At 41.7% G+C, this 25233-nt stretch overlaps 1 protein-coding gene across 3 annotated transcripts in view; it reads right to left on the bottom strand.

Moving 5' to 3' along the window:
* Nucleotides 1–25233, bottom strand: part of UNC80 (unc-80 homolog, NALCN channel complex subunit) — a 131574-nt gene that overhangs the window by 86086 nt on the left and 20255 nt on the right. The window contains exons 8-21 of one of the 3 annotated variants that reach the window (XM_062002461.1): nucleotides 24007–24268; nucleotides 19256–19390; nucleotides 18398–18620; nucleotides 16939–17079; nucleotides 15074–15342; nucleotides 14082–14450; nucleotides 13144–13275; nucleotides 10417–10564; nucleotides 8876–9024; nucleotides 6968–7134; nucleotides 6185–6286; nucleotides 4676–4890; nucleotides 4048–4154; nucleotides 3447–3546 (exon numbers count right to left, since the gene is read on the bottom strand). In XM_062002461.1, the coding sequence (XP_061858445.1) occupies nucleotides 3447–3546; nucleotides 4048–4154; nucleotides 4676–4890; nucleotides 6185–6286; nucleotides 6968–7134; nucleotides 8876–9024; nucleotides 10417–10564; nucleotides 13144–13275; nucleotides 14082–14450; nucleotides 15074–15342; nucleotides 16939–17079; nucleotides 18398–18620; nucleotides 19256–19390; nucleotides 24007–24268 (2519 nt within the window). Of the gene's footprint in view, nucleotides 1–3446; nucleotides 3547–4047; nucleotides 4155–4675; nucleotides 4891–6184; nucleotides 6287–6967; nucleotides 7135–8875; nucleotides 9025–10416; nucleotides 10565–13128; nucleotides 13276–14081; nucleotides 14451–15073; nucleotides 15343–16938; nucleotides 17080–18397; nucleotides 18621–19255; nucleotides 19391–24006; nucleotides 24269–25233 lie in introns of all 3 variants that reach the window. The other 2 variants (XM_062002459.1, XM_062002460.1) reach the window with 2 other exon arrangements.

The raw sequence follows: 25233 nt of genomic DNA on the forward strand, positions 1-25233 counted from the left end.
GCTTTCTTCTCTCCATTGAACATAGTTTTCAAATAAACAAAATTTCCTCTGTTGGGAAATATTTAAAAATGGAACAAACAAACAAATAAAGTAGATAAAACAGGTAGAGCACTTACATAAACAAGCAGGCACAAATACCCTTTTCTTCCAACTCCTCCTCACAGCCTGTAGCATCCTTTCTGAGCCTTCCTGCTATGGCTGTTGTAACACTAACTCATTTGAAGTACAAATAAATGTTTCCTATTTAGGGCCCTGTTAGGGCTGTGCCAGTATGAGATGAAGAACAGAAACTTGACTTTCTGATACAGAAAGGCTTGCCTAAGGCATCTCTCTAATCCCTACTGTAAAGATCTAGCAGAGGTTTTGTCCATCTGGGCTCAACGGTACTACCTACAGTCCATCACCTCAACCCTTTGCAGTCTTTTTGAGTCCCAACCTTGCAAGAGAATTCTTCAGAGGCAGTTGGTGACTGTCCTCCACTAGGTCTACCCTGGAAGAATTTTGCTGCAAGCAGGGGAACCCTCACTGGCTTAATGTCAATGTGACTTGGCCCTGCAGAAAATCTCCCCAGTGAGCAGACCATTTCCTAACACAGGAGTACATCGGATGCCCGAATTTCCACCCCATAATTGCTTCCTGGGTGAATGTGAGATCCTGCCTCTGCAAGCCTGTGCTGTTGTGCCTTGAACTCCTCTGATCACTCACAGTGTCTTCAGTAAGTGCCTGGAGAAATGTTAGGGATCTCGTGTAAACATTCTGTAAATTACTTCTGTATTACATCCTTTGTTCTTAGTATAGGTAAAAAGATCATTACAATAAACACTGTTATGCATGAATGTGCATATATTCATGTGCATATATATGTATACCTATGCACACATACAGATATACACACACACATACATATGCTTACACACACATCCAACACAGAATTTCCAGCAGTCCAGATGATATATCACAATGAAGATTAAAATTCGTAAATGATGTGACAAATTATTCCTCATTTTATTAATAATTTTTCACTGTAATGTATTTCTCCTCTCCCTGTTTTTATTTAAATTTGGTCTACTATGCTAAAAAACCCAAAAACACAAGAGGAAAAACTACATGGAAAAAGCATGAACAAAATAATGGCATAGCATCATAATGACAAGAATGGGAAGGCAGAAAAGGGTTCCAAAACAATGCTTTTGGGTTAGACTTTTAGGGATTTAATAGTATGCTCATCAACCTTCAGCATGCTTTTATTATCTTCTCCATAGGCCAACCTGCTGATCTTCATGGAAGACACAGAAGCACTGGAAATTTGAAGGCCTTCTGTAATGTTACTGTGTTACAAACTTTGACACCTTGAAAACATCTCATATGGATTTCACTATGCACATGCAAACTCATAAACACAGAGGCATGTACAACTACTATTTTAGCTAATGCCGTGTGACTTTCACTGTATTGTAGAGACCCACGTGGATGTGGTGATACAGCTTCCTTAACTGTCACTCTTTGCCTTGTAAACCTTTACACACTCTCTCTTTGCTTCAGTTAGTTATCACGTAACAGCCCAACTCCTCCCTTCAGTGTCACGGGACAATTGCTTGTTTCTCATATTAGCATGCAAAGGTCTCTGACTTTAACCCATTGCATCATTTTTATAATGGTATTTCTAATGCATGCATATATCAAAAGCAAGCATATGTCACTTTCATCTTGTCTCTTACCGTCATGTTTAAGACATTTCAAGATCTCAACACTCTCAAGATTAGTTACAGAAATACTGATGTTACTCAGAGAAAGCTGAAGTGTGGACAACTCTTTAAAAATTCAAAAAGTCAATAGTAACATGTAGTCTGCGTTTTGTATAGACATAAGATGTGTCAAATACTAAACAAGGCTTTTGATGCTTGCAGAGCCAAGACTAAATCTGTGTAATTAAATCAAGACTACAAGCATTCTAGAGAGAAGCAAACTCACTGTGGCATAAAATTGGCATTAGCAAGATGGAAAAAAAAAATCTTACAAGAAAACGTGAAAGACATTTCACATGAGCACTATGGAAACACTTGTAGCAGTCTACAGAGATCTTGCTGCCCCTCAGTCAGTTTTTTCTAGTAAGAGCTAGGAGAAAATATGGTGGAAGTATTTCAAAGCTACTTCAGTGCAAAGTAATGAATGAAGAAAACAATGCAGTTCCCTCACAGGGGTATTGACCTTCAGCTGTCAAGCTACAGCAAGTTGCTGGGCTGAGGCATTCTCCTTCTAAAGGAACAAGGAGGTAGTTGGAACCCACCACCATTGTTTCTGCAATGGTAGAATGATGAGTAGTTCACATGGGCAAGATATGCTCATACTTTGCTAGCATCACTTGCCTGAACAATGACTTACATGCATTACATTGCAGGTCTGGAAGAGATAATGGTGAAATACAGACAATGCAGTGTCAAAGTGTAATGTCAGAAAATAAAACCAAAATGCTGGAGAATGTAACATACTGTAAACCTACAGAAATCATGATGAAAAAGAAAGTCTACTCCTTTTTGGTGTGTTTTTGGGAGTCAGGTTGGGTTTTCTTGAAAAAACAGTAACAGAACTTCAAGATAGAAGGTTGTCTCCTTGACAACAAGGATGAGCTCTAAACTGAGGACATGAGCATGTGAATGACTGCATGACATTTTGAAACAGAATGTATCATGACCTTGTATTATTCATAAAGGCACTTTTCAAACATTCGCTGTTTTCGAAAATACATCATGACTAAATATACTTTTGTGGAAAGAAAAGTAATGTTGTGATTACATGGTGTGCTAAGAAAAAGGGACAGCATCCCTAACGAATGGTATGCAGACACTAGACATGCAAACACAGAAGAAAAGAGGTAATTATAACAAAGCTTGTGCAGGGTTTTCCGTTTCTGTGCTGATCTTTGCTAAAACTGTCAAATGGTCACAAATTGGGGGGGAAAAAAAACAACCAAACAAAAAAACCTGATGGAACACACATTGTTATATTAGGCAATGAAAGATTTACACACCTAATTTTGAACTGAGTGCTTTGAAACAAGCAGCAATTTTTCAAGTGTATTGATCAAATTCAATTTGATTTTAAAAGCCCAAATGTTGTATTTGCATAATTCATTTGGATAGCCTTGATTTGTTTTTTAAATTGACTTCACTAGAGTAATTTTTTTTTCTAAATTAAAACAAAAGAAAGAAGGAAGGGAAAGAAAACAGTTACAAAGACTAAAAAGTTGGAGAAGGCTAGAATGGATACAAAAACTGTGGAGAAAGTGGGAAAAAAGAGAAAGGGGTAAAATACAGAAAGAAAGAGGTTTTTTTTAAAAAAAAGGATGAAAAGAAAGAAAAAAGGAGACGAGAACCCTGATTTCTAACCATCTTTTTCTTCTGTGTGATGAAGCTTGGATGGGTGTCTTCGGCAGGTGCGCCATTTACCAAGACGCTTGAAGAAATTCTCCTCTTCATCTCGCCCATTGTCCAGGCCACCTCCTGGCCCCCCTCCTTCTGACAGCTTCACTGCGCTGGTAAACTTCACCTGTGCAAAGACAGAAGGCTGCCTCAGGCCACCTCGTACCTCTGTCTCTTAGACGTCCTTGCTTAGACAGAAAGCATCTACAGTAGGGCTGCAACACAGTGGATTACCATAGCAACACAAGAGGGTCTGAACACATTTACCTACACTGAGGAACTTCATCTTTTAAGCTTTCTGCTAAAGGACTGGTGTTTCACAAGAGGCTGTAAAGGCACAAAGAAGGAAGGAGAAGGGTGACCGACAATTAAACCTTAAGTGTGTCGACAGAGCCTGTATTTCTCTCTCAGTGAGTCAAGGCAAACTGACGAATACAGTGTAGGTTTAACCTGGCTTCACTGTGAGCTGCAAAAGTCCAGTATCAAATCACCATGACACTCTGCCCTCAAGATTTCTGTGACCAAGTCTCACTGTTTGCAATGTCCACACAGATTGTTTCCTTGGACAGCTAAAACCAGTCAAATCCTGTCCTTCCAAACCCTCTGCAATCCAGTCTGACACATTTACCTTGGAACTCTGTCTGATGAAAGACAGACGGTCAACAGAGCTGATATCTAGGAGATCCTCCACCCCGTCAGCCAGGCCAGAGAGGGAGGAACGCTTCAGCCAGTTCCCTGTTGCAGAAGAAGCCACTCAGGACAATTCTGAAAATGCTTCCAAGCAGTATCTATTTATTAGCAATTGCAGCATTTTTCTTTCAAGCAGTCATGCCAGGGTATGGGAAAATGGGAGGAAAGGGGAAGGCAACCTTTTCATGTTACATGGATTAACTACCATGCAAGGTCATGTTTTGGGACCTGTAAAAGCTATATTTGTCTATCAAATGCTATTTGGAATAGTTCTGTTTTACGGAGAAGAATAGTGCCTGCGAGATTAAGGTACTAGGACAACTGCTTTGGAGACACAGATTCAATATTCTATTTTGCCACTGCTACCTTTAGCAATTGCTTACATTTCTTTTTACCTTGGTCCTCCATCTCTAAAATGGAGAGAGCAGCATTTCTCAGCTTCCCTTGTGAGCATATACAATATACTTGGACAATAAGGAACTGTGTTGTAATATTTCTTAAGACAGATATATCTATCAGTGTTTCTTTGCACATGCAATATGTATATAGAATAGGAAGGGACATACATTTACCTAAGGGGAGTTTGAGTTTCTTTCGAAGGGAGATTCGGCGGGAGCGGGAGCGGGAGCGTCTGTCTGTGGTGGTCCCAGAGTGAGCAGTGGTGCACTCGGACGTGTCCTGCTCAGACTGACTACTGGTATCACTTGCTGCACTCTGTGACTTGAACATCTTTCGCCAGAAGTCCTTGCGTCCCAAAACAGCCCCTTGGATTTGCTCATCACTGGAAGAAAAGGGATGTAGAGTGTGAACTGCATTTCAGTAAAGTCTGGATGCTCGAGGGAATGAGGCCTCCCTCCCACAATCTCTTCCTAACTTCTCTATTCTTCGAGATTATTTCATTTTGAATCCCAAACATAATTCTTCTCAGTGGAACATAATGAAGTTTGACAACATGCTCAATATTGTTCAAGGCACAAAATAACCATCTTTCCTACTCTGAGGAGCTTGTCCACTGAACAGGTCATTCCATTTTTTATTTTTACACATGAAAAACAAATCATCTTCCTTAAGTCAAAATGACCCAGATTGATAAGACTCTCTCTACTAGAGAGCTTTTGGACATCACAACAGTCACTTGTGAACCTGTTGCAGTCCTAGTTCTCACCAATGCATTGGAATGGAGATAGCATGTTTTGCTCTACTGTTGAGATCTCCTATGGCTGTTTCAGGGCTCAGGGCAGAACAGTTTGCTGCAGTTCTGCAGAGTGGTAAAGAGCTTTGAGTAAAGAGCAACAGTGAGATTTTGCAGTCTCAGTTAATGCACAATAATACATAATATGGAGCTCTAGGCCCTTGTGCAAGCAATGTCTTTGTACAGTCCATCTCAAAGCACCTTAACAAGACAGATGGTGTACTCAGAGCCATGGTGTATTCTGTATTCAGAGCCATACAGAAGTTAAACTTGCCCAAAGTTACTTGGGAACATTGGCTCTTTCTAAAATTCTTAGTAGTATTTATTACAGTTACTTTAATATTAAGTGGTAGAATTCTTTGGACAACAGAGACTTCAAACATGTAATGTCTAACAGCAGGTTGATTCGCTCATTAAGGAAACTGTTAGAGCACTTGTGCTGGTAAAGGTAATGCAACAGTCGTAGGAGGCTACATGCTCAAGATAGGTCAGGAGTGGGCTGCCTCTTGGAGGCAGTAAGGGATTAGTGACCCTTAGCAACAACTTGGAAGTTGAAAATTAATAGAATCATCTCCCAGAAGTACCAACAAAGCATGGAGCGCAGTTGTGATGACAACTCTCTATTCATGCCTATGGTAGTATGCAATACTGACAAACCTACTACACTGCCATTTGAAAATCTCTGGTGGTTCCCCATCAAAATCAGGGTGGGTCCAGTTGGCTGCACTGAAATAGTCATTACCCAGATGTTACCAGCCACTCCTGAACAGTCAACACATTTGTTGTACCATCCAAAAAGAGATGTCTTTGCTTTCCTGCTCATTTGTACTAACCAAGAAGGAAGCTGCTGGTGATAACACACAGAAAAACAGTATTTCCTTACTGTTCTGGAGTTTGCATTGGGCGGCTTGAGATGTAACTCCGGCACTCATCAGGGGCAGCTGATGCCTGGCCTTTGTCAATGATGACACTTCCCGCCTCAGATCTATACAAACAATATAAATCATCACCTAAAGGCCCATGTCACAGTCATCACACAGCTACATGACATGGAAATCACCACGGGTGAGCAAGAACACAGCTTTAGAGATGAATCCTCCTTTAGCAACTCACTGCTTCTATATATACGATTCATAAAAAAAGGCATTGGCTCTTGGAAGCAAAGCCAAGGTTTTTAGGAGTTTTTCAACTTTCTTAACCCTTTTTCCCAACATTTTTATATGACAAGCCTCAAAGCACCAGGACATTTTCTTTTTGGGAAAGAGGCATACCAGATTAGATTTCTTCTAGGATTTGTTTTGCACACCGGGGTTTGCCTGTCAGATAATGCTAAGTATGTTATGTGCATTAAAACCTATGTCCACACAGTGTTTTGGGACTGACACTATGCTGCTTCTTATCCTTTCCTTCTCCCAGTGTTTCCATTGTACTGTTCTCTTTGGCTTCTTCTACGAGAGGATTAATACTTTTTGCTGCAAATCTATTACTGTCTCAGTTCATTAAATTTTAGATTGCTGCTACAGGACAATTCTGTACATCAGGATTTGATATGTGCAATCTGGATAACACACACAAGCCCTTGGACTTTCGACATGTTTGTTCAGTGTGTGTAGTCATACAGCCATATGCAAGTCAGTCATTTGCTTTCTCCCTCCTGGACACTCACCTCTTGCTCCCAGAAGGTTTTGGCTCTTGCTCCGTTTCCTCTAGTTTTTTTCCTGGTACCAGCTTTTCAGCACTGTCTAAGAGGGCACTGAGTGCCACTCTCCGAAATACATTCCCATGAGCCTCCTTGATAAACTGGACCAGCTGTCGGATATCACAGTACAAGCCCTGAGTAGCAAGACGTCATGAAAAAGAATTAATTCAGGCTGCAGTTCATGAAGAAGCAGTGAGAATCACTAGTCTCTAAGGTACTGCAGCAGGCCATTACTTCCTTCAGCTGTTGCCTGATATACTGTCTGTGGGGTTTGTGTTTTCTGTCTGGGATTAAAATCTGGAAACTCCTTTTAGTGCTCTCAGAAGAAGTAGACAATTAGGAGCATTATTGTTATGGAACAGGGTCTGCAATGGGCTACAGCAGATGTAGAGGTAGCAGAGGCTAAACCAGCTGCAAGATGAAGGAGCTGCAAAGATGACTTAAAGTTTGCTTTACTCCACTCAGACATGAAAGAACGTGGGCAGGGCAGTGGGCAAGGGGTGGGGGGGCAAATACTGTGCAAAAATTGCATGTTTGGTTTCAAATCCAGTGGGTGTCTTTGGATTTTTCTTAATTATTTTAGAGCTTTACATCACGGGAAGAGAGAAGAATGACTCATTTATTCCCCAACCTACTCCTACACTCAAAGCTCTTTTTAGTTCTGAACATTCATACACATCTGTGAAGTGACAAATCGGCTCTATATCTGAGGGCAAGAGGATGGAAGGAACAGTTTTACAGGACCTGATTTTTGATCTATCAACTTTCCAGAAAGATCTTGATTATTTCAAAAATTCCCAGATAGGAATTTCACAGCCAGCTTTCAAGAAAAAGTCTGTATACTGATTAAGGCTCTTTTTCATAAGATATTGAACGTAAGATTGACTTTCAGGCGTGATACAACAACAGAAATCCTCAGAACTACTCTGCATACTACATTTTCCACACAGGCACAATTAATGTTGCTTTGCCATTAAGTTTCACTTTACACACTAGTTAAAATGTCCAGAAAGATATACAAATTATAAAGAAAATTTACAGTTGGTGATCTTGATCTAGATGCAACAAAAGCACGTTTTTCTATATTCACCAATTAATATCTGCTGAGAAACACTCTGAAGCAGGAATATCCATAAGAACATCGTCAGATTACTCTGCTGGTTTAAGGAGATACTGTGTTTTCCTTCTCCCTCTCCTTTCCCCTCATGGGGGATTACTGTCCCTTTAGCTGGACTTCACTGCCCCTACAGCAATGCATAAGGATGAAGCACAAGAGCGCTTCTTGGTTGCTTCCACAAAAAAATCATAATTTCTTATAATAAAGGAGGTGGCCTGAGATTTAACTGCTAGATTCTGCATCAGTTTTCTAGAAGAGAGCTCATGTCATCCATTCTACTGATTGCTTTGGAGAGACAGCATGTAGGCAGCAACCAGCACTGCCTTACTTTTCTCCAAGTGTTTGGTAAACTGAGTGTTTGTCTAAATCCTGGGAAGACCTACCAAATTGCTGTTCAGTAAATGACATGCTCTGACATGGAGGGGCCATGTAGATTGGCTTTAACTTTACTTGAAGAAGATTTATGCTGGCTGTAGTCTTGTTCATTAATCCATTGCTACTAATTCATTTGGGAAAAAACCCAAACCGACAGAAGCTGCTTGAACAGAGAAGAAAGTGCAATTGTCTGCACAACTTTTATCCTGGCTAAGTTGCCAGGTTCTGCAAGGAGGGCATCACATTTGTTCCTGTTTCAAGCATGACCTCACAGCTTGCTGCACTCAAGGGATTTGGCTAAACTGAATTAATTCTTCACTGTAAAGTCTCACTTGTGACATCTGTGTGAAAAAGTAACTGTCAACATGAAACCAAGCACTTACCAGGTTTTCAGGGCTGTGCAGCTCGTGTGTAGTGGAAGCACAGCGAGTGATCAACGACTTGAACATGGCACTCACAATAATACCTTCTACACTCTGGGCTGTAGACTTGTTGTCCACTGTGGCGAAGTTATTCCCAAATCCAGCCTTGTCTGTGAAATTCAAGTACAACCAAACATCTTTGTTAAGAATAATTTTAAAAAGATGGCTTAAAGATACTTGTAAAGGGATTCAGACACATGAGACAAAGGCAAGTCCCAGCCTAATCTCCTATGCTTAATTCTTGCAATCCCACTCCACAAAAATTAAACATAAGGGAAGGGTAAAATAAATAAGAAGGTTAAAATCTTCCCAGAAATAGTTGTAGTATGAAAAAGGTTTGAAAAGATTAGGGCTGGTCTGGCTTCCTTTTATCCAAATCTCTCATTTAGAAATGTACGGAAATGTACAACACCTCCAGCTCTTCTATTTACTGTTCTAAAGGACAAGAGATGTTTGACTAAGTTGAAAAGTGACAACACTCAGGAAAACAAGATCTGAACTACAAGCATGCTGTTCTTGCAAGGTGCACAAGGAAACCAAGCTCTCAGAAAGACTCAAAGAATAATTATGCATTTTTATGAATAACTAGAAACACCCCAGTTTCATTAGGTGAGAAAAAAGACTTTCAAAATCTGCTGGAGCTGCCATGTTTCAAAGCATAAGGCAGTCAATAATTGGTGAATATTTGGAGAAACCTCCTATAGGCATCTTCTTCACAAAAGCCTGCATTACAATATTTTTTTATGCTTTCTCTAAAATGTCTGGGATCAGAGGTAGATTAATAGACTAGTCAGACTCCCTGAGTGCTTTTGGGTAGCTATTCCTACTCTGTAAACAGTCATTGTCAACTGTTGTTGCATGCAGTGACCAAGCATAAATGTTTAGTGGTTCTAATAGCACCATTTCTAATAGTACCTGGAATAATTTTCCTAATTTAAAAAAAACAAAGAAAAGATATCTACATACACATAGACACACATGCACATATGCTTGTAACTGCAGGCATGTGCATTTGTGTGTTCATGCTCTTGTTTATTCAATCTGTTCTATTTACTGTCTGTTCTTGCTATTTACTGCCTCACCTGAGGCACTTAAAAGGGTTTTAATGTTCAATTACATCTCCATTCAGAATAAACCCTGGATTAAATAGGCTATTCCAGTTGGTGCCTGGTCATGTTATGAAGCAGAAAACTTCCTGCCTGAGGCACAGTTGAACGTAAATATTTTCTTTGAAGAGCCACAAACAACAGGTAGGGTGAATCAAAAGACAGGCCTTCAATTTCAGATCACCAGGTGAGATCACTGAGTGAGATCACTGGGTGGTCAAATCAGAAGAGATTCATCTCCCCTGATCCACACTGGCTGAGGATACATTCTCTATATTCTGAGGGTAATCAGTCACTTTTTTTTTTTTCTTTTTTAAAGGAAAAGCATGTGGCTTCTTTCTGGTGGTACAGTTTAGGAATATTCAAGTGAGAGTTTCTGATGACAACTATACTTACTGTCAGTGACTGGCTCCATGCAGAATCCCAGCAAAGCATGTAGGAAATCCACCACATTATTGAGAGAATCCCTGTTCACATAATCCCTCATAGTATGCCGGAACTGCATCTTATCCAGTTTGTACAGCTTTGTGAGGCAGTTCTGAGCCTGCAACAATATCCATCAAATCACATATCACCAAAGTACATGTTTGAGTTTTGCTAAAGGAGCAGGATATTTTCTGCTCTGTTTAGTCAGTGCTCCACTGTGCTGTCTAGAGTAAACTCCCCTAGGAGCCAGAAGGTTTGGGTCCTGAAACAGAAGACAGGTTTGCCTCTGAAGCCTGTAAGAAATTCAGCACAAGGAGACCGGGCACCGGTATGGGTGCCACTGTTCAGAGGTGGTGGTGAAGTCACTGCCAGCCATGTCTCAAGGCCTCTCCTCCTCTCCCCAACCCCAAGGTAACATCACAATGAATATGAATGAAGTAGGAATGTACCACCTCAGCCAAGGCTTATTGCCTTAGTGAAAGGTTCTTAGCCTCAGGCATCTGATTTTCAGTCTCTGGATCAGACCCAACCTATTTGATGCACCTGTACCCAATGGCCAACCTATATCATGCAAAACTTAAGCTTTCTATTTAACACTTCTTATCACAAAAGCATTCATTCTGCTGGAATCCCATGCAAGCTGGAGTTAGAGAACCTGAAATATTAGCTCTATGGGAAACTTTAACTTTCCTGTTAAAGGAAACCTACAATAGGGTGCTTAACTTTCCAGTAAACTCAGACATGTGATTGTCCATGCAGTCAACACAAATGGTGCATGCAAAGCAGTTTAGACAGACAAACGCAGAGAAAATGCAGCAGCCTTAGACATGTAGGAAAATCTCTTCCCACAAAGACCTCAGTTCAATGATTCTGACAAGAACTTTGGCTCCAAGACACCTATCCATTTATGCTTAATGTTACACATAGGCCTAAATATTTTGCTGGCTCAGCTCCAATACAACATAAAAGCCTAACCGATGTTTTGATGAATATGGTATATGTTGAGCCACTGCTCTGTGCAGAACCCTTCTGCTGCTACCACTTAGACTCTCTTATCCCATCTTGTCCCACTGTGTTCAGAACTAATGTTACTGCTGCAGTCTCCTCAGTCCTTGGAGGCCTAGCTAATAGAATGCTGCAGGATACAGAGGCAGCCAACCATCTCTGAGCCATTTAGTTCAGATGTCAGAACCAAATCATAGCTCCACTGGTATGGCTGAGGCTACCCAAAACTATGGAGAAGCACACGGCTCCCACCTAAACCATAAATTCTCATTACAGTCATCAAAAATCCTCCCTGCTGCAAGCACTGAAGGCGAGGAGGAGGCATGTGCCTTTGAAAGGCTCCCATTTGACTGGGCACTGGACTGATCTCAGGGAGTCAAACTCTTCTGAAGTCAGATGTCTGACCTACATCCTGGGCAATTCCTACTGCTTCAACTTGGGCAGAACTGAAAATCTAAGGAACCAACAGTGATCATCCACCTTGCCCTTCAATAGGGCATGTGTCTTTACTTCCTTGCAGCACACCAACATGCCTGCAACGACATTGGAGTCAGACTACCAGGAGCTGATGGAGCATCCCAGCAGCAACCAGGCATAATCACCACTAGAATCATAGAATCATAGAATGGTAGGAGTTGGAAGGGACCTTTAGAGATCATCTAGTCCAAACCCCTTGCAGAAGCAGGTCCACCTACATAAGGTTGCATAGAAATGTGTCCAGGCAGGTTTTGAAGACTTCCAAAGAAGGAGACTCCACAACCTTCCTGGGCAGCCTGTTCCACTGCTCCCTCACCCTCACAGTGAAATTGGGGTTCTTTTATGTTTAAATGGAACTTTTTGTGTTCCCTTTTTGTGCTCCAGTTTCATCCCATTAGCCCTTGTCCTGTCACTAGATACAATAGAAAAAAGAGATGATCCAACCTCCTGATACCCACCATTTAGATACTTGTACATATTAATGAGATCACCCTCAATCTTCTCTTCTCTAGACTAAACAGCCCCAGTTCCTGCAGCCTTTCCTTGTAAGGAAGATGCTCCAGTCCCCTGATCATCTTGGTGGCCCTGCACTGGACTCTCTCCAGTAGTTCTGTGTCCTTCTTGAGCTGGGGAGCCCAGAACTGGACACAGGACTCCAGATGAGGCCTCACCAGGGCAGAGTAGAGAGAGAGTAGAATCTCCATCAACCTGCTGGCCACACTCTTCTTGATGCATCTCAGGATGCCATTGGCCTTCTTGGCCACAAGGGCACATTGCTGGCTCATGGTTAGTTTGTCAACCAGGACTCCCAGGGAAGGTAGACATCACTACACCATAGAATTCTGGATTCAGATACACAATCCAAGAGAGCTACGTGTCCTGTAAAGAGCATAACTCTGCTGAGGTACTCTCAATGTGAAAAATGACTTACACCAGCTCACACAGAGGATTTGTCCCTTCCAAGACAAGCCCTTCATTGGGGTGGCCAGAAACACCCTGGGCCTCAAGTGTGACTTTGGAAGGCCCAAGGGCTGGAAGGTACCACAGTAGCTGAAAATCTGCTGTGGCTGGGCTGAAACAGTCTGTGAGCAACACATTTACTGCCAATACAGAGAAAGCTACAGAGGGGGCAGACAGCAATCTCAGCAGCTGATGTCAAAAGTACGAGGAGAACGCTTTAATGAGCTTTAATTCTCTTACATTCTCCCGGAATACCTGGTGTCTCAGGCGGTCTCCAGAGAGCCCTCGGTGTCCTTCTCCACAACCATAGGCACAACCCAGGGACTTCACAATTTTGATCAGCATTGTGAGTGCCAGCCTATGGGTGCTGACAGATGGGCCTTCATCCTGAGGGTCACAGAGGGAAAGACAGTGTGAAATCCTGGCACAACCACTGGCATTTTGTTAGCATTTTACTTTGAACAAATTGCTGTTCATTTATCTTCTCAGACACCCCACTGGGTCATTACTTTTGAAATGTTTACCCCAATTCTTTTTCAAGTATAGTGATTGACCAGCCCTTGCCCTTTCAGCTCCCCTCAAAAGGTCATGCTATAAACGTGAAGCCCCCTACATTCTGCTATGAATGCCATTCAGCCCTTATTTCAAATAATTCTGCCTGAAAAATGTAGAGCTTGCTTGCTTGAACAGAAACAAAAACATCTTTTTAAAATGTCTTAGGTATCATGCTACTATGAATTGCAACTTTGGAGGTCAGCAACAGCATCTCTTGGTCAATTCTCCTATAAATACTACGAAATTTATGATTTACGGTCACCAAAGAAAACAAGCTGTGCTTATGCTGGATTACACTTTCCTTATAAGTTATGAATAAGAAACCTGAAAAGAAAACATTGTGATTGAGGGTTTCAGGCACTTTGACAAGACATTGAAAATGTCCATGCTCACATACCACTCTTTGAAACTCCTTTGCTGGAGTAGTTACAGTGCTTGAATTCCCAATCATGTTTCTTCAGTGGAAACTCAAGTGAGCACCAGAGCAAAACAAAGGAATTTGTCATCGTGGTGAAACAAAAACAAAGGGAAAACAGAAGGCTGGTTGCACACACACACACACACACACACACGCAAACACACTTAATCTTAGATCTTATAGTACATTCAAGAAATGTATAAAGGAAAGCAAGACAAACCTTTTCCTGCTTTTTGTCATTCTTCTCATATGGCCCTCCTCCTCCTCCACCACCTCCATCACTTCCACCTCCACCTCCTCCACCACTTCCACCACCTCCTTCTTCTCCTCCATCTCCTGCTCCACTAACTGGAGGGGGTACAAATCCACAAGCTGAACCACCAGAAGCAGTCCCTTTGAGCTGGAAGGATCCCTCACTTGGTCTCTTTTCAGGGGCTTCATTTTCTTTGTTCTCACTCTTCCTACGAACCTTCTCTACACAGGGCACCACACCAAGCTGGAGTAAGCATTCCACAATGTTCAGTGCCACATCGCAAATCCGGGAACTGATGTCATGGTTCAGGACCAAGTAAACAGCCTTCAGAACCACCTGGGAGATACAAACATCATATTTAAAGTCAGACATATTTTTTCCTCTGGTACTATTTAGTGCCAGGAACTTCTAGTCACAGATCAGAGACTCATTATAGCAGGCACAGTACAAACTCTGAAGTACACACAACCCTTAACCCCAAGAGCCTACAATCTAGGTGTAAGACAAGAAACCACAGGCTGGGCACAGTCAGGCAGAAAAGGAAACCACAGGATGATATCTGTGACCCTGTGAACACTGCTTCAGTACACCAGGAGCTGCCAAGTCATTAAGGGGAATGCGGCAAACGTGAGTTTCAAGGTGCCAGTAGAAGAAAGGTGCTATTCAGTTCACTATTCTATAGGGAACTTGGTGCATGCCCCAGGAACACAGCCATTACACAGTATCACTCAAGATCTGATGTGTGCGTTCCACATGCACATGCGCTCCTTGCAAGGAGTAATAGTAGTTGCAGTATCTCAGAGGAGACTTTTATGATATGCACAAACGTGTCTGACTGACCTTTATGTTCTGCTGAGAGAAGTCATATAAAGAGGTGGAGGAAAAGCTGGTCAAAACCCTGATCTCAATGCTATATTGACAGAAGAGGGCCCTGGCTTTCCTCATTCCTTGCCAATTACCGAGAGATCCAGCATGCCGTTCTTGTGGACAAAGTTGTTGGTTCCGTCAATGTGATCCGTATCCTCCAAGCAACTGTAATTGATGCAGGAGTCTGTCAGGCTCCGTGGGAGGTTGGCACACGCGAGTGGTTCATGGGGCATCTCAGGGATGGGCACCTGGTTGCAAAGCTTCCGCATGTGTTCGCTGAAGAAATCGGCGTAGCCTACATTAAATGAGGCCAGGGTAGTGTTGAAGGTTGCCACAGTGATGGTGGAAATCTGGGACCGCACTGCAGGAAGGAACATGGCCACCTGTAAATGTCTATCGCTAGCGTTATGAAATGGAAAACTGAGGCTGTGCTTGTTTACAAGAAGGGAGCAGCTCTTAACGCAGCTTCCAATGCTGGGAGACATCACGGGCTCCTAATTCCTATCATGGGTATGGAGATGAAAATATAGATACATTTCTTCCTTTAAAGACAGTGTAAATTAGAACAACCCCAAGTTTGCTCTAGCAAACAGCAGCTTAAGTTGATCTTGGTCAACTGGGCAGTTAAGCAGATCGGGCAGCTCAGACAGCCTAAATCTAATTCAAAAGGGGGATTAGATCTTGGCTAGCTTTGTTCCCCACGTTGATCCAGTGCCTGGTCTTAAAAGTAACACTGTCCCTGCAAGGGAAAGAGGAAGGACTCTGCAACTGGATGCAGGAGTGCAGGCAGGGCAATAGCAGCAGCCATTTGGAACAGCTTTCTAAGTCACACCGGTTTGAAGAAATTTGTTACACCAGTTTGAATTATTATTCACGTTACTTGAAAAAAAATTGAGCAGTGTGTTCATAACAGTACCTTGTGACAGTATAAATCATCTCCAAAAATGCAAAGCTGACTGATGAAAAAGACAATGTCATGTCTAAACTCACAGTGCTCAGAGAGGGACCCCATGACATAGCCAAGATTAACTTCAAATTGGTCAGCTCCGGTAGTGACAGTATTTTGGCTACACAGGTAAACATTTATCAAGGATTCACCACAGTTTTACAACTCATGCTGAACTCCAGGCCATAATGTTAGCAATTTCCTAAGGCTTTGTAATTAGGTTTCTACACCCTGTAGTGTAGTAATACCCTATGTATTCCACAGTGTTGATTGATCACCTTATGCCAGACAGCAGAGTAATAAGGCTATGGAATAACAAAGAACTACCTGCAACTATTTAATGTGTTCTAACAAATGAAATAACATATGTCTCATAAGAATCTTTACACACTGACTCAGCAACAGACTGGTTACGTTATGCAAATAACAACTTGCCAGAGTGGTGCAACCATAGCCTGTGCAACCCTGCCAGCACTGAATTAGCACTATGTATTTGGATAAATGGTCTAAGGCTAATCAGAGTACCTTGAACTAGGCTACAATTTAGTGAATGATCAAACTAGGAATTAGCTGACACTGATCAGAGGATTGCTTCCTGGCCAGTGTGACTTTCTAATGACATCCACTAAAATTTGCACGGTGAAGATAACAATAAAGATAGAATTAAGGATTTTTTTTCTTGAGCTACCAAGTTTGACTATTATCCAATGGTAGATGTTCATTGACTAAACTTCTGTGCTGTATTGTGGTAAGGCAAAAAAAACCCAAATGCTGCTTTCTCTCTACTGATGGCTGCCATTTTTTTTTGACAAACTGCAGCAGACAAAGTTAAGAGGTTTGGAACATTTTTCTACACAGAATAAAAAAACCAAAAGAACAAACCCTCAGAAATATAAAAAAATAAAAAAGGAAAAACCCAATTATTTGTATACTCATGCACGAAAACAGTAATTCTGCTTCTTGGAGTTGATATTTAGGTGAAATGTCTCCTTCCTGACGTGTTAAATTTACCGTCTTTGACTGTGTTCTCTCCATGGCTGTTTGAGTGGTCTGGCAGATCCGAGATCAGTGTATGATGGGAGTGTGAATGCCTAGCGCTCAGGCTCTCCATCTCCGTTGCTGTGTCAGAGCTCCCCCGTCTGGTAAACTTTCCTAAAGTGAGAACAAGAAATGGGTATTTAGTTTACTCATCTGAGCGGAGCTCGGAGACAAGAAGCTGAGGTTAGGATTTGAAGGACTGGAGTCCACAAAAGTCAAGGCCTTCCTGGACCCTGTGAAGCAGAACCAAACATTATAGTAGGATATCTCATGGGGGTTCACTGACATAAAGACTGCATGGACAAACTCTCTGCAAGGCTCTTCCCCTCAGCACATACTGATTCAGCTGACACCCATATAGTCACCCACCAGCAGCTTCAGGAAAATAAGATGGGTCAGCACTGAAAGACTCCACTCTTTGGGACAGGTCATAGGAATTTGTCTTCTTCTCCCCTTGTCCAAAATAAATAGGTATATTAGGATAGGGAGTGCCAAAGCAAAGGAAGTTCTTCAGGAATACAATAAAATACAAATCAAAAGAACCTACTGAAAGAGGGGGACTGTCTCTGAAGTAGGCAGGATCTGTTGACCATCGGATCTGAAATACTGGATTTCACTGAGATATCAGAAAGAAAGAACTGTAGGTTAAACCAGGACAAGAATCTAGAGCCTCTGAGATCAAAATTTAACAAATTTCTTCAGCTACTGAGGATATGGAAAGGAGGATTTGGATACTACATTCGTTATTCTTGTAGAAATCTGTATGTGTTTGTATATTAACACATACAAATCTTTAAGAATTCATTTGTTTAAGCTCATTAGCCTGTTCCCCAAAAAGAGACATGTTTACAACAAAGAGCTTATCAAAATGATACTGTTCAACCCCATGAAAATAAACAGGCTTTGGCATAGCCTCAGACAATCATTTTGCTGACTATCACCTCCAAGAAAGGGATATCTTTGCAATATCAAGACAGTGTATGCATCCCTATCTGAGATAATATCCTATTTATTTTGCATCCAACGTTCACTTGAAGAAGACTGTGAATATTTTTTCCATACTCCCAGTGACCACATTGCTGCCTCTCCAGAGATTTCTCTTTAAAAGAAGAAGATGCAATCATTCCTTGAATCTATTTTAAGCTGCAGTTGTGCATTGTGTGCCTGAGGAAGCGTACTCAGGTGGTACAGACATCACTACACTTTGATAAAGTAGCTATTATTCCAGTAAAGATCACAATTTGCAAAGAAAACGTGAACTAACAGACAAGTCATTCAAGGTCTGCAAAGCTGCCACTTCTACAAACAGGTGTGTAATGCTGCAAACAGCCAAGACAACAGGATGGATGAAGAAATAAAAGAGCCTCTGTTTTCTTTGACTGTTCAGGATAGGAACGACACAGAACCTGGGGTAGAGATAACAACAGCTCACCTAATATGGTGGTTTGCCATCCCCCTCTCTCAATGCCACGTCGGTCCTCTCCAATTCCAGAGAAACTGCCGAAGGAGAAAGTGCTGCGGGTGGGCGAGACATCCAAATGGTCCTCGTGGAGGAGGAACGGCACTCCCATCCTTCGTTGCCGCTTCTTCCCAGTATGGTGGAAAGGAATTGACCCTTTGCGCTCACGCTCCCTGTCCTCTTTGCGGCTCTTAAACTGCAGTAGGAAGAGGAACAGATGTGAGAGAAGGTAGAGGATTTGAGGAATGGTAAGTCACCATTCGAGGGAAAAAGATAACACAGATGTGTGGCCCAAGTATAGCCTTCCACTCTGAGCTTTTTATCTTGCTCATTTACTCTGATGGTGACTATCTGCACTCTGGGACTATGTGAGTAATTAGATGAACTCAGTCTTGCCCTAGGCTGGGATGGATGCCCTTGTATAATTTTATGACATTCTGACACCATGAGCTACATTTGTAGAATCCGCAAAAACCTGCTACGTAACTTGGGTGGTTGAACGCCCAGAGCTTCAGAAGATGAAAACATCAGGACTCACTGATTTAGCTGAAACTAAACAGTGAGCACCAGGACTTAAAAATCAGCCTTGTTTGAGAGCCCTTCCCTTACACACTTTCAGCAGGACAGCTATTTGAGAAAATATTTCAGTATTGAGTCTGGAATGTGCATATAAAAGCCTACATAATAACACACAGAATAACTTCCAATGAAAAGATATGTCAGTCTCACATATGGCATACATATAGTCCAAGCTGATGTTCAGCTGCTACTTAGCAGAACACCGACGGGCTGGATTGTATGTAGACTAAAGCACAATTTTCTTCCACTCACTTTTTTGAAGATATTCATCCCCAGGTCTGTGGAGAGATCTGGAACTGCTGGTCTACGTAAGTTGGTCAGTGAAACCTTGGAAAATGCCTCTGTGCTTAGTGATTTTTCTTCCTCATTACATTTCATGGTAAGATCCTGTGGCTCCCAAAAGACAACAACAAGCAGAAAGAGAAACAGAGGATAATCAGCTTTGGAAAAAAAAAAAAAAGAGCTACTTCCGAGATCTGTCATAAGAGCACTGGAGAGGAAAAGGAATTTAATTTGTTACACAAAATACTGGTCATACATTTAAAGAAAAACAAATGAACAAATAAAATTTAGAAACTCCCAGAATTATTGACCTTGTCCAACACTTCTGTCATCATAGAAAAAAAAAGTCTCATTCAAGAGACTTGATTTGTAAAGATTATTTATTCACTAAAGAAACCTAAGACCCTCAGCATCACTCAAGCATCCTTCATTTGCAGTTAACAGTGCTCCAAGATCTGTCCAGCAGAGTTCTCCTCATAGTTCTGTTAGTGAAAGCCACTGTTTAACAGAGAATGGCTCACGGCAGCGAAAACACTGAGACTAATTTGTTCTAATTTCAGTAGAGGGCACTCTACACCCCTCCTGCACGGAGCGAAGTGCATTACAGCTGCCTACTGTAAAGAAAGGCTTTGCTACAAAAGGTGGCACAAGCTCAGGTGCTGGCCATCTGTTCTCATTCAAGATTTGATGCCACTTTTCACAACGTGTTTGTGCAGCTGATCTGAGAAAATTCCCACGGGATAATTTTCTTCTGACCAAATATCAGCTTGTTTCCAATGGAGATGCTCTTTTTCCTTGCTCCTCCTAAAAGTGAAACTCCTAAACAATGGGGTCACTTTAAAATACCTTTTTGCTTTCATTCCAGAGATAGCCATATGCCAACGACAGATGAAGTGACTCCTACAGCACAGGAAGCTTAGATTCTGCCTAGCCAGACTATATGTTGCTTGCTCTGCAACACACAAGTGTTCAGTATTAAGCATTTGAAGGTCCAGCAGAAGCCAGTGACTGTCTTTGCAGGTTAAGTCTTAAACACTAGTTACAGTGTTTGTGGTACTGGGATGCTGGGGGCCACATATTCTTCAGAAACTTTTGATTCTAATCAAAGACTGCCCTTGAATCCTTCCTATGAATTTTATCAACACAAGCATGAAGGAGACATACAACAGAAAGATTGCTCTTCACCACTGTATTGAGGAGAGGCATGCTTTTAAACTGTTCTGCATACTGATCCAGGGGAGCAGTCCTATGTAAACTCCAAAAGACAGCAAATAAGGATTCAGCCCTAGGTGCTCTCAACAGTGAGGACAGCAAATATTCTGTATGGCTTGGTTCTTGGCTTTTACAGCTCTCCAGCCTCTTCTGGCTGAAAAACATCATATGATTTTATTTCAGACTCATTATACCTGTCTGCTATTACTAAATCCATGTTTTATTAGATGGCTTATGGTCACCACGAAGATAAAGGGCCTACAGTGATATAAACCATACAAACACACAGAAAGACCCAGTCCCAGTCCTGAAGTCTGATTAGAGCAGGCATCAAGCAAATGGCACTAAGAAAGCAAATTACTGAATCACCTTACATCTACAGTGAGGTATATACGATGCATTTTAATGAATCAACCCAGCACTCCTGTTGATGTTTGATTAAAAATGTGGCTATCCTGTGCAGCAGATTATGTGACAATTATGATATGTTTCAGATGGATAAGAAAGTAACATAGTTTTGGGGCTGCTACTCTTGATTTCGTTGTTTCTGTTTTCTATTGCCTTCCTTCTGCACGACCGTATGGCTACCAGCTCACTAATACCTCTCTCAACTCTCAAGATACTACACTTCAGACTCTTGGCTTTATATTAGCATTGCAGCAAGCACTACACCTGCATTGGTCTTATGCTTAATTTAAGCTTTGGGTTTTTGCCCTTACAATGTTAGTGCAAGACTGTAGAGGTTTGTGAGCCTCTGACGGCTTCCTCTTCTAGACTTGCCCCTATTCTGAATTCACTGCATCCAGGTGCAATGCAGGATTCCTTTATCACACATTGCCAGGTTTGAAATATGTTTAGACTAAAGTAACTTTCTAGAGGAAGCTAATGTTCATTTTATTCACATTCCGTTCAATATCCCTAGTCCTGTGCAACAAGAAGTGCTGGCACGCTGCACTGAAACTTTTCCTACTTTACTGGCCAGTTTACTAGGCAATATTTGGAGGATGTTTCTCATGTTCTCTCGATCCCAACTGCTTTAGCTCAACTCATATTTGAAATGTGATTTCAGGCACACACAAATCGCCAAGAAATGTGAGCATTTTGCTGAGTTTAGGGAGATGCAGGAAGTTACCTGGTTAACTTACAGAACAATAGAAAGAACGTGGATTCCCCAGAAAAAATACCTAGGTCCTTGGCATGACTTGCAGGCAGTTGGTTTTGTCTTTAATCAGTTTTTACCTGCCATTTTAAATCTATCCTGCTGAAACACTGAGTACAATATTTTTGAGAAGTTATTGATCAACCTTTAAGCAGAAATTTTTACATTGTGTTAGGAATTTTAGATGTAGACTGGAAAAGCAGGCTTTTAGCACATTCCTGCATCAGATGAGCCTGTGAAGTCTCAGCATACAACCCTTTGTGTTGATAGAAAGAAATTACAAGTTAGAGCCCTCTGGAAGTGGCATTCTCTTCTCTAATGAGTAGAGAGCCTTTAGTGACAAGACTCTGAAATTAAGAACAACTGTTAAGTCCCTACAGTCATCTGGGATGAAACAGAGCCTAGGTGTCTCTGCGTGTTGCACAGATTTCAGTCCTCAAAGTTGTAAAGAAGCAGGGCACAAGATGAAACTTTTGCTGCATGGAAGATTGTTTCACCTCCTCCATCACAGCTGTTCTGTGTAACAGATTGGAAACCTTTTCAAACAGGATTCCAATTTGATGAAGTAAAAATACACAGGCCTGACACAGAGGTTACCAAAAGCAATCAAACCTAGCCCTGGAGGGAAGAATGACCTGGACTGAGTCCTCACATTAGCAGCTAGAAAGTACCCAGTGGAATTGCCAAATGATTTTAACAGAAAAATGTTAGTGAAGAGCAACTGACTGAAGAAATCTTCTGCAAGAGCCTGGAAAAGCAAGGCACAGCCAAATGTGTAAAAGGAGGGAAGCATTTCATGGTATATAGAGGAGAAAGAGCACAACATTAGTGCAAACAGTGCTTATGGAAGCTGCCAGTGTGCTGAGAACCACTGACTGCACTTGCTGTTTCACCAGTAGATAAACTTGCTAATGGGAAAATCGAGTGGGCTGTTCTGAGCAAGGGCAAAGGGATGGTGTATGCACAGAAACACTGAACCACATCAACAGCAATATCTTCCAATTCTCCCTCCAGGAGACGCTATTAAGGAGGATTTTCTGTACATGCACAGCAATCTTATAAAATCCCTATGCAAAGGTAGATTAAGGCTGAATAGTAATTCATATCACCTGGCCCTTATGGAGATATGTCAAGCTTTTACAGGGTTGAAAAAGCCAATATTTTACAGAAATTACACTAAACTATAATGCAGTGTAAACAATACCGCTGTTGCTGAGCCCTTAAAACCACAAGTAACCACCATCTCTCATAATAATGGCTATAATATCCAGAGATTAAAAAATAACAGTACTAATATTTACATTTTTATGCTTGTTTTCCGGCTCATGGGAATCTGTTCTGTACAAGAGAAAAGATATTTCACCCTTCTACCTCATAAAATGACAGGTCAAGAACTGCCAGAGCTCTGCAATACTGAAAACAAGGACTTTAAGAAAAAAAGACAGAAAATTCTGAGAGTTCTGACTTAAAAAAGACATTTGAGAGACCCAGTAACAGAAGATAGAGCCTTTTACTTTGAGGTATGTGATAGAATTGGATTGCAAAAATAGAATCTGTATTAAATTTTGTTAGACAGCTTCATCAACTCAGTAAATCAGAATTTGCTGTTAAAAGCCCATGACAGGAAAAGAGTGCACAACCTAAAAGCAGCAAAAATCAACAAGGAGATTAACTGAAACTGCAGCAGCATCCCTTTTTCTCCATGGAACACCAGCAAGCCACTCAAACAAAACAAAACAAAACAAAACATTTAGGCACTAAGACAAAAATTTTTACTACACCAAGATCAGGAGTCTGGGGTTTCTTTTCCAGCAAAACAAGGAGTAAGTGTTACGATAGTTTGTCTACAGAGGTTTGATGCCAAATATAAAGGTAAAAGTCATGCGGTAACAGCAAGAGAAGATAACAACATGGAGGGGTTTTGCTCACTGCTACTGTTTACAAAGTTTGCCTGGAGCATGCAGTGCTGTACCACATGCGATTCCTTTTGAAGGGCTACACCAAAGAAGCTCAGAGAGTCCTGAGCATCATGCCATAACATAATCTGATTTCTTCTGTCAACTACATTAGTATATTCTCACATTAAAAACTAGTGTTAGCACAGTTCACCCTAGATTAATTATCCCAAACCAACCCTCAAGCTTTCAGCAGACACCAGCTCTGACTCTCCACATCAGACTCTGCCTCCAAACCCCTCATTGTTCTCAGGGTCTCTTTCTCAATCAGTGCACATACCCAAGCTCTGGGCAGTTTAACAACACCAAAGCTGTGCTTTTCACTTGTGGCCCAGCCATCACTTTCGAGCATCCCCACAACAATTGCTATTTTCTTACCGATGGCAATTGCTTACCTGAGTTTTATGGGTATTCACCAGAGAGGGTGCAGCAGCCACCATGGAGCTGCTGCGAGGTCTTGGTAAAGGGGTGATTTCAGGCTCAGGTGGTTTCTCGGGCTTTTCCTGGAGCATATGCCTCAGCCTCTGCAGGTAGTACATTAATGACCACTGTGTGCCCTCCTCAGACCAGTGCGGCTGCAGCAGGCAACGCAGCACTGCCACATCGAAGTATGTAGCATAGCGAGACTTCTGGCATGGTGGGATCACCAAGGACACCCTGTTCCAAAAAGTAGAAATGTTAGTCACCAGTCCTTAGCCCTTTTTAGGGGCTCTCTGGATAAAGAACCACTCCATGATCAGTCAGGTTTGATTGTTCAACTGTTCTTAATGGGGTCAGTCTTGACACCATGAAGTTCTGTCCTAGCACACATGCTGGATCACCCCCAAAAGACCCAGGATCTCTACTAAAATGCCTAAAATTTAGCCACTCACCAAGAGCTATTCGAATTCTCTCGCCATCTGCAGAAATCACCAGGATGCGCACACAGCTGTGCCTGCTTGATTTTTCAGACACTTCTGACACTGACCCTTCGGGACTGAGGCCCTGACTGAGGAAAGCATTACTGAAAACACGTAAGTGGATAATTTAGCTTTCAGCTCCCTAGAGGACTCCAGTACATGCTTTGTTAAGTGTTTTCTTGGGTAGGGTTGCTTTCTTAAACTGCGGTCTGAAGACAAGCTTCCAACACCTGCACTAACTGAATAATTTGTTAAGCTGGAAACAGACAACCCTTGAGCATCTGCTGTTCACATACTAGTAATATATATTTAGGAATGGGTTACAGGCCTTACCTAAGAAGGAGCAGTCAGGGCAGCAGAGTCAGTTAACCCTTTAAGCAAATCAAATTGAATCTTACATAAGTAAAAGCTACTGTTACAGACACTCTTTGACAAGATTTGCTAGAGAAAAGGACCATTTTTACCCTTCATGATAACTGTCTTGCCTTTCAGGTGGTGATCATTTCCTGATGGGTTTTAATACAGCATTTCCTAAGTATTGTAGAAATCAATGCACACAAAAGCAAGATATCTGTAGCATGCTTCAGAAATGAGACTCCACAGGTTTCAATTTGAAAGGGATCATATCTGTTTTCAGAGCCAGGCTCATTGCAACGAAATGCTCCAACTATTGACAACTTTGTCATGGGTTTGTGAGCAGCCACTTGTGCTCGGTAACAGGGG

Source organism: Colius striatus, chromosome 9 (assembly GCF_028858725.1).
Source record: "Colius striatus isolate bColStr4 chromosome 9, bColStr4.1.hap1, whole genome shotgun sequence".
In the NCBI taxonomy this organism is placed as follows: Eukaryota; Metazoa; Chordata; class Aves; order Coliiformes; family Coliidae; genus Colius; species Colius striatus.